The 10,134-nt window shown below is 35.1% G+C and overlaps 1 protein-coding gene across 1 annotated transcript; it reads left to right on the top strand.

Moving 5' to 3' along the window:
* Positions 1–2,435: 2,435 nt before the first annotated feature.
* Positions 2,436–9,968, top strand: LOC137934696 (uncharacterized). Its single transcript, XM_068779184.1, has 8 exons — positions 2,436–2,721; positions 2,819–2,872; positions 3,844–3,919; positions 6,639–6,718; positions 6,878–6,927; positions 7,010–7,094; positions 8,732–8,830; positions 9,450–9,968. The coding sequence occupies exons 1-8, from the start codon at positions 2,482–2,484 to the stop codon at positions 9,744–9,746; spliced, it is 981 nt and encodes a 326-aa protein (XP_068635285.1). The 5' UTR covers positions 2,436–2,481; the 3' UTR covers positions 9,747–9,968.
* The last annotated feature ends 166 nt before the right edge of the window (positions 9,969–10,134 follow it).

Below are 10,134 nucleotides of genomic sequence, written 5' to 3' on the forward strand. Positions count from 1 at the left end.
CAACAATTTTGGCTTAATTTGAAGTGCAACTGCAAGTATATTGCATTTCCACTACGGGTTGTATCGATAATAGAGCGATCTTAGCGAACACGACGACAGTTTTAGTGTATCCAAATGAAAAGACTGAAAGCATTTTGGTGCACGACGACATAACCCCTCTGAAGAATTCGTAACCTTATGTCCCTTACATCGTTAACTTTCAGTTCAGGGATTGTTTTTGTCGCTGTGAGAGAATAAAATAATGAAAAAAATTATTTTCTACCTGACTATTTTTTTTATTAATTCTAAAAAAAATTTCCTTTAACTGATTTTCTTACGTATACTGTCATAAAAAACAACAGAAAAATTAATTTTAATGTTTATGTTTACAATAGAAATAAAAAATATTTATAAAAATATATAAAAAGGTAAAAATAAGAGATAAGTGATAAGAACCATTTTAGTGTTTGATTATTTTCCTATAGTTTCTTAATGGAGTATTAAAAAACTTATTTTTTAAAATTTTTTAACAGATTTTTAAGACAAGAAGAACTAAGAAGAGTCTCGTCTAAAAATTGACACACAAGTACTAGAAATTTTTGATCAAATATATATATTTTTTTGGCTAGACATATTTTCTAATGTTTTCCCATTAACATATTCAAACCTTTAATATTAAAACTCAAATATAAACAGTTTAATCAAAGTTCAAACTGTCTTTGAGACAATACTTTTTACTAGATGTCAATGATAAATATTTATCCAGGTCCATGGTAAGAATGGTTCATGTCTCGATTAAAACTTATTTGATCTTTAAGGATGTGTTTCGAACATAGAAAGCGGAGAGAAAAATAAAGAGAAGAGAGAGACAAGAAAAGAGGTTTCTTCTCTTGTTTAGATGCTCATGAAAAATGAGAGAGAAAATAGAAGAGAAATGTAGTTTCTTTTATTTGGATACAAGTAGAAAAAAGTAATATTTTAAAATTTTGATAATTAAAATTTTTTGTCAAGTTTCTATTTATTTTTTTCACCCTAAATTTCATCATTTTGTGAGAGAAATTATTAACCAAGAGAGAAAGTGATTCTCTCTTTTATTTTTTTTCTCTCAAGGATTCTCTGCTACCAAACAATAGAAAATACCTTTATCTTTAATTTTCTTTTCTATGGGTTATGTTTAATTTAGGACCCCATGATTAGAACTTCGAGGAAAGTAAGTGAGGGAGAGAAAAAAAGAAGAGGAGAAGGAGAGAAGAAGGTAAGGAGAGAAGAAGAGAAGAAGAGAAGAAAACTTGGGTAAAGAAGGAAGAAAGAGAGAAAATGGAGAAAGCCTTTAGGCTAAGAGAGCATGGAAGAATTGAGATAAGGGGAGAGAGACTTATGTTGTACCCCCATGCCAAGAGTATTTATTTATAGTTTTTTAAATGATGTTACAATGTCTATAATGCCTTCAGGGCTACAAGTTTCACATGAGTAAAAACATAAGTAGACATGTTCTCATTGACTAATTACATGTTTGTGTCATCTTTATAAGATGACACCTTATTTATAATCATGCCATTCCTCTTAGACGTGTGGGCCTTCTCCATACTCGTGTGGGTTTGAGCCTATCTTCTAATAGGTTCCAAACAGGCCCTAAGGCCGTGTTTGGAATACAAAAAGCAGAGAGAAAAAAAAAAGAAGAGAAGAGAAAGAAAAAAAGAAAAGAAAACAAAGAGGTTTATTTTATCTTGTTTGGATGCTCATGAAAAATGAGAGAGAAAATAGAAGAGAAATATAGTTTCTCTTGTTTGGATACACATAAAAATGAAAATGAAAAGACTATTGGTAAAATTTTAAAATTTTGATGATTAAGTGAAACTTATTAAGTGAGAAAATTATTTAAGAGAAAATTATTTTCTGTCTTATTTTTTTTTCCCTCAACGATTCTCTGCTACCAAACAAAAAAAATACCTTTCTCTTTCATTTTATTTTCTTTGAGTTCCAAACAAGCCCTAAAAGAAACAAATCATTCAAACTAACTTGTTTGTATTATTCAAGTTAATAACCATAAGATTTCACATATCGAAATTAATTTTATTATATTCTGTACAAGTATGTGAGAAAAGACCCATTTATCTTTTTTAATATTCTATAATCAGACTTAAGGAAATCAAAATAAAATTTTTATTTGATTGAATTTGATTTCTTTATATAAATATTCTCGTTGCATTAGTTTTGTAAAATTTATGCTGTTAATTTGGTTGTTTCTGGTGGGAAAACTAAGGGGTTATGTTAAAAAAACTGGCCGTCGTGTTACCTTTCAGCATATTAAACTTCTTTAAATTATCTAATTTAGCTACGTAGATAAATGTACGTGATTAACGTGAAATGTGGGTCTCATTTCGAGCCGAGTTAATTTCCAGACCATGATAAATTGCCCGTTTTGCTGGCGATTGAAGGCCGGAAGGTTGGAACGAGAGTAGCGGGAGGTGGTGGTGAGAGTTCAGTCGATACTGTTCGCTGATGGTTTTCGTCGTCGGGAGGTTGAGGGCCGATTTCCTCTGTGCTTGTAAGCCTCCATATGTTCGTCGGAGCCCCTCCATTTTTTCTGCTTTCAGCACCCTCTTCATCAACAACGTCAATGTCGCCACTGCTGCCAAAGGTTGTCGCAGACTCAATATCACGAGCTTCAGTCCTCTCAGAAGCACTGATCTTGTTGAATTGGAGTATGCCCTGCTGGGCCTGAAAGAGAAAACTGTTGATGTACACCCTCCTTCCTTCTTTCACATCCTCATACTTCCCAACTCTATTTTCTTGTCAAAAGGTCTTTGTTAGTCCGATTGCGCTTCTGGTTTTGCAGGTGGGTCATGTTAGAATCCGGCAGCATGTGAATCCACTCAGTTCATCTTTCTTGGTAAGAACTTTTGCTCCTTTTCGATGACCAAAAAATGATGAAATTTCCGGGAACTTATTTAGTGGGAGCGTTCACAGATCTTGAAAAGTTGAGTTTGTTTAATTATCAAGTGAGACCCAGTACTGGGGGATTGCTAGCGGGCTGTTGTCATTTGTTTCCTTGACCAATTGGACTAAACCCCTCCTAGCTCCATAATTTGGACTTACTCCTTTTTCCTGGTTATCCGTAAGTTCTTGTTAGCCGTATAGCTGATGCCTGATACATCTCACCGTGATGCTTTTTATTTATTTATTTATTTATTTTTCAAATGGTGAAATTTTTTATTACGAGAGAGGAGAAGAAAACAAATAGCTTCCGAAAAGAGCAACATCGTAAAATAAGTAAAATACACAAGAAAGAAGAAATCTAGGATAACAAAATCCAGAGAGGTGAAGGGATTAATTGTGTTCAAGTGGCATCATTAGACAGCTGATTGGCTTCTTGAGGATTATGCATCCGTTAGATGTCAAAATGCTCGGCAATGTCCATGACCTCATTAAAAAACAAAGTAGCCTCCACGGGGTTGTGCAGAGACTAGAAACCCAGCTGATAACAAGCCTTGAATCTCTGTCGACCATGATTGGCTGGGAGAAATGATCAGGCTACTGTTTCAACCCTTGAAGTGAGGATCTAATCTCATCTTCAGCAGAGTCAGCTGCACCAAAAGGGGTACAATATATAAGTTTGATATCCCCCAAATGATCATGGATCGTGCCCTTGCCGCTAGGTGGATCTGGGTTTCCACGAGAGTTGCCCTCAAAGTTGAGCTGTAAGTAGGAAGGGTTAGATGGCGCACAGCTGCGATACTTAACTTTGAGGAGGACTATACAGGGTTAAAGTCAATAGGGTGTTTTGTATGAGTGAGTTTTCTTTTAGCTTTGGTCTTTTGCTTTCTTTCTCTTACTTGATTTGTTCATATTGTGATTTCACAGAGCCCTGCAGAAGTACCTAATTGGCTACAAGTTTTCAAGGATCCTACCCTGCCATTGATGGTGGACATTGGTTGTGGTAAGAAACATTTCTAAAACATCACAACCGTGCCCCAATTAACATTAAGATTTGTTGTCATAACTTTCTATTAAGAAAGTGCATATATATATATATATATATATATGCAATTGCACTATGGAAGGAGGATTAGAAAAGTTGTACTTACCAAAAGCATATCTTCAGGTGATTGACAATAAACAATATTATTGTGGAATATAAACGGAAATAACATAGAATAGTAGGTGTGCGGCTCCAACATATCTTTATATTTCTTTAAATTTCAGATTATATATTCAGAATGTGGACTATGGGCACTACACATATTGTGCTGCATCTTATTTGACTAATTGAAGAGAATGTTTGAAGAGAGTCCTTATGTTGTCTGGGCTCAATTGTTTGAAAGCAAGCGACTAGAGAAAAATTTGAATGGTTTTGACCAGATTTTGTGTTATATGGACATGCAAAAAAAAAAAAATGACGGTGGCGAAGTTCTATGCGATAGCTCCTAGGCCAAGTATGTGTTATGGATGGGAAACGTTGGGCAGGAAAAGAAACAAATTTGATAGAAGATAAGTGAGATAGAGAGGATATCATTTGAGTTGGGTTTCTGAATCTTGGGAAAGAACATGAGAATAAATATATTGCAGAAAACTGGGGTATCACACTAATAGACACTAATAAACAACTTTGTCATTATCTTCTTGTTCTATTGCTTCTTTTTTGCAGGATGCTTCCTTGTTTCCTCAACGAAAACAGGCCATGGATGTTAAGATGGTGGCCTTACTCTGAAATAGGCACCCGATTGTTGTATGACATACCTCCTGGTGCTACAATGGTTGGGTGTCGTTGGGTATATACGATGAAGTATAAGGCGTATGGATTTATTGAAAGATACAAGGCTTGGTTGGTAGCCAAGGGATATACTCAAACCTATGGTGTTGATGTGTTTGAGACCTTCTCTCCAGTTGTCAGATTATCTATTGTACGGATGTTGATTTTTGTGGCTATGAACCAGGGGTGGTCGTTGTTTCAACTTGATATTAAAAAAGCCTTCGTATGCAGATTCAAGAAGGCTATATATGGTCATAAACAAAGCCCTCGGGCATGGTTTGAGAAATTTAGTCAGGTGGTTATGTCTTTTGGCTTTTCTAGAAGTCATTTTGACAATTCACTTTTTATAATGTAGAGATTGTTTTGTATTGTGGTTTTTCTAGTATATGTGGATCATATTCTCTTATCTGGTAGTGATGTGACAAACATTGAGGAGGTAAATGCACATCTTACTGCATATTTTTAGACTAAAGATTGGGCTCCTTAAAATATTTCTAGGCATTGAGGTAGCTAGAATTAAGGCAGACCTTGTATTGACATAGAGGATGTATGTTACAAATATGTTGTAGGAGCATGGTTTGTTGGTGCCAAACCAGTATAGACTCTAATGGAGATTGGGCATGATCTTCATGATGAACAAAATGATGAAATGGATGAGAAGACGGTATGTCACTGATTAGTTGGCAAACTCATATCTGCTACAATCACTCGTCCTAACATATCCTTTATTGTTAGTGTTATCAGTTAGTTAATGGATTGCCCTCACAAAGTTCATCTGGAGGTTGCACAAAGAATATTAAGCTAATTAAAGGGGTCACCTAGAAAGAGGTTATTCTTGAACCCCATGATCGTTTAAGAATAGAAAATTTCTCGGATACAGATTATACTAGGTCTAAACTTGACAAGAAATCTACCACTGGTTATTGTGTGTTCTTGAGAGGTAATTTGGTAAGTTGGAAAAACAAAAAGCAAAACGTTGTGGCTCAGTCTAGTGCTAAAATTGAGTATAGAGCGATGATTCATACAATTAATGAATTGATGTGGGTGAGATTTGTAGTCAAAGAATTGCATCTACAGAGAGGTGAGCCTATGACTTTTGTACTGTGACAATCAAGAAGCCATATTCATTGTATGAAATCTGGTATTTCATAAAAGAACTAAACATATTGAGGTGGATTGTCATTTCATTTGAGATATAGTGATGAAGAAGGAAGTTGTCACTCCCTATGTTCGATCTGGTGATCAAGTTGGAGATATGTTTACTGCGGCTTCGGGTAAACGCAAATTTATATATTTCTATAACAAGCCGGTGACTTACAGATATATATGCTCCAACTTAAGGGGGAGTGTTAGAAAAACAGTTGGAGGATATTTTTGTCCTTTTATATTAATTGTAGTCTTTACAGTAGATATTATATGCTATTCTACATGTTTAGATCTATCTCTAGTTCAAGTTAGATGTAATTTGAGTATGTTTAGTGGGAGATATAAGGGGTTAATTAAGTTTAAGTGTATGAGAGCATAATTGTAATTGTTTTTAAACTTAAGTTATTAAAGAAGATTGGGTTTGAGAACGTTCCCCAAGGAGAGTTATTTCCTTCTCTCTTCTCTCATCTCTCTCCCCTCTTCTTCCTCTTACTTCTCTCCCTATACTCTTCAATCTTCCCCTTTTTAAGAATGCTTATCCTTGGACATAATGTTACACATGCACTGGAAATATCATTACATTCAAGATGTAGACTCACATAATAGCACATATGCACGTGTTGGAAAATTCAAGATATAGATTCTTCAAAAAAAAGCTTCAGGATATTAGATTTTTAACTGTTTTTATTTATTCTATTTTATTTTTTGAAAAATATTTTATTTTGTTTTGTTATTCATGAATAAATATATTTGTTCCTAGGTAGTGGGAGATTCCTCATTTGGCTTGCGAAACAGGACCCTGATTCAAAGAACTTCTTGGGATTGGAAATACGGCATAGAGTACTGAACTTCCTAATAATTATTTTGTTTTATATATTTCTTTTGGAACCTAACTACTATTTGATTCACTTTAAACAGGCAATTAGTTATTTGATAGAATCTACATTCCTTATGCTACTCTGTTTGCATGCTGATAGAATCTCATGGTTCCTTATGCAGTTGGTCAAACGATCCCAGTTTTGGGTGAATGAACTGGGACTACGTAACATGTAAGGTGTATATGTACTCTCTTGATGGATTAGACTGTCGACAACCTTCATGAGACACCTAAGCATGTTTTTTTGAATCCAGCCATTTCATTTTTGCAAATGCTACTGTTTCATTTGAGCAACTCGTCTCTTCATACCCTGGGCCTTTGATGCTGGTCTCAATTCTGGTGAGTGTACCAACTTTACCTATTTAATGGTGAATCATTGGAAAAGCCAACATGTTCTGCCTGCATTCTATGTATTTGTCTTGGTGAAGCCATTTTTATTATGGATCTTGTTTTTGCCATCATTGTTGTTTTATAAGTATATATAAAGAAGAAATTTCTTTCCTACCTTGAGTCAGTTGATTATCTGTTTTATTGTTTACTTGTAAAGAAAAACTTACTGCATTATCCATATATATTTAGCTTAGAAAATCCAGTGACATAGGTCAAAGCTAATAAAGCTCAGTGATCTTCTTCTTCTGCAATGCTTCTCTCTCTTATAATATCAACTCTCCTTTCTTGGATTTCTTGCCAGCGTACTTACAAATATGAAACTTCAGAATGCTAACAGTTATTAGTTAGTGTTTTCAAACTAGTACTGCGAGGGCCAGCAATCAAACTCTCATATGGTTCAAATTCCACTATTTAATCACTTTTGTTTGAAAACACAAGAAAATCCATAAGATCTAGCCCGGCAGGCACTTGCGAATTGGTGCAAGCTGAAACTAAAGCTCTTCTCCCGGGCATAAGACACTACTCACAATGTTTCTCAGCTCCAGTAGTAATTGAAGGTGACTCAGCCTTAGTCATTTGCTGGCTTTAGCAAAAAAATTCCTCTCCTTGGAGATCAAGGCATTTGATGAGGTAATAGATTTATCTAGTAATCATTCACTAAGGTCTGCTAACTTTCTCTCTCACTCATTTGCAAAAGAGGGTATATCCTGCCAAGATATACTTGTTGGAAGATCCATCTCCCTTGTAGCTGATGGTTCAGGACTCTTCTCTGGCTTTTCTTTCCTGCAATTCTTTCTTTTTATTTAATTGAAAGCTCATAAGTTTGAAAAAAAGAAAAAGATGTATTCCACTAATGCTCTACTGCTCACATTAGTGACACACTAATGAGCTCTTTCAGCCGTCTGTTCTGAAGACCTTTGTAAGATTCCAGGAGGCAAACTTCTTGTTGTTGCACCGAAGGCAACTTTTTATATGTGTTTTTCTTTCATTTGCGTTTGGAATTCCATGTCTTCATTCAAAATTCTGAAGTACTGTTTTTTTTACTGTTAAATCTACTCTCTCTTTGCCTCAAACATTGAATCTAAGTACTACTTATTTATCAATCTATTGGGAGAAATAAAATATCTTTTTTTATGTAATCAAATCATTTATTGAGTTCATAGTTTAATGCCCTTTATTATGGGGTTTCTATGTGACTCTTTTTTACAATTTCGATGTGTCATTGGTGAAATGAAAGACATTCCTGCTCATCTTCTTCTACCAAGTAATATTATCAATTTTTGCTGTTCAAAGTCCCCTTCAGGACTTTTTGTAGATACCGGCTTCTTAGGTTCTTGCTTTACTCTCCCTTCTTTGATATTACATCTCATCCTTTTGTTAATGGTTTACTGCTACTCCTTTCATCTTTACTGTTTTTAATACTAACTCACATTTTCAAAAAAAAAACTTACATTTGGCTGTTGAATATTCTAATCTTGATGTGGGTTTCTACTAACTCATGATGGACTCAAGAGTTCTCATTCCCTCTTTCCTATTTAGAACATTTGTACAAACACTTATCATCATCATTGCCATACTTTCTGCAGTGTCCAGACCCATATTTCAAGAAAAGGCATCATAAAAGAAGAGTTCTGCAGAAGCCCTTGCTAGAGTCAATTTTGAAGAACTTGAGTCCCAAAGGGCAGGTATTTCCTGAGGGTCAACTTGTTGGAACAGTTGTACTTGAAGCATTTTCAGTTCTTTTCCTTTGTTGTGAAATGTAGTTTTTATTTAAAGATACTTCATCAAATATGTGTAAAAAAAGATTTGTTCTTGTTGAAGTATCCATAGTTTATTGCTGATAATAGTGAGTCATTCTTAGAGCCTTTATGAATGGAGAAGTACTTCTCAAGCACTGATCTGTTGTCAGTACCATATTATGACTGTTGACCACTCTGTGTACTGGGAAATGGATTTTTAGTATCATATTATGCAGGTTACTGCATCTGGATTGACAAAATGGTTGTGCTTTTTTTAGGCACTTTTGTCATTGAAGGCCTAACGAGAGAGAATGTGACAATTTCATACTGAATAAAACTACTAAAGACCAACTGGTTAGAAGAAATTGGACATAACCGAAGATTATTTAAGAGATGGAGTTTGCTCAATACATTTTGAATAATACAAAAAAAGGGGCCATTGTCTTCGCATAGTTTTATTTTCTTGACTTTAAGAAACAATATTTTTACCTACTACTGCTTTTGTTTTTTCAGTCTTGTGTCAATCAGAGTGGGTGTTCATATTGGTTAGAACGCCTTTGTGCAGGTTTTTGTACAATCAGATGTGCATGAAGTAGCGGTTTATATGAGGAACCAGTTTGATGCTTTACCAGATGTCCTCCAACACATTGATACTATCCATCCGAGCATCAAGTGTGACTCACAGGGTTGGCTCCTGAACAACCCGCTGGGTATAAGAACTGAAAGAGAGATCCATGCAGAATTTGAAGGAGCACAAATATATCGAAGGATGTATCAGAAGAATGTGGCTAGGCTCTTCCAAGAGATGGGTAAGGTAAAATCTGGATGGATGATGAAGAATGATTCAAGTGTTTCCATTTGATTCTGCGACTGTAAACTCCATTCGATCTGTTGAAGGCATTATGAGACTACTTTTCCTCTGATGGCCTTTGCACAAGAACCAATTACTTGGACATCTTCTCTTTCATAAGTGTGCAAGACAAGTGAATAGGCGAAACGTGAGTAAGAAATTGACATGGCAAATAATTAAGCTTCAGTAGACTTGTGGTTCTAAGTTTTTACCTTATTTCTTAACTTTAAATGCACATAACTCGCTCAACTTTGAATGCAATAACTCATACCCAATTTTTATTCTTTGGCTCTTAATTCCACGCTCTTCATTTGAACATGAAGGAAAATTTGGCCGTAGTTGGAAGTAGAGCATTTAATTTGGAAATACGGATACGGTATCGACTATCGAAGATTCGAAC

This window comes from Aristolochia californica, unplaced genomic scaffold (genome assembly GCF_029961685.1).
Source record: "Aristolochia californica isolate CCGP_79_NKW_82.1479 unplaced genomic scaffold, dmAriCali1.0.hap1 SCAF_6, whole genome shotgun sequence".
In the NCBI taxonomy this organism is placed as follows: domain Eukaryota; kingdom Viridiplantae; phylum Streptophyta; class Magnoliopsida; order Piperales; family Aristolochiaceae; genus Aristolochia; species Aristolochia californica.

Bases quoted from the DNA above. Each gene is read 5' to 3' on its own strand.
- LOC137934696 (XM_068779184.1), top strand. From the start codon at position 2,482: ATGGTTTTCGTCGTCGGGAGGTTGAGGGCCGATTTCCTCTGTGCTTGT. The intron at 2,722-2,818 runs GTACACCCTCCT...CTGGTTTTGCAG, and splicing joins TGAAAGAGAAAACTGTTGAT to GTGGGTCATGTTAGAATCCG. The intron at 6,928-7,009 runs GTAAGGTGTATA...TTTTGAATCCAG, and splicing joins GAACTGGGACTACGTAACAT to CCATTTCATTTTTGCAAATG.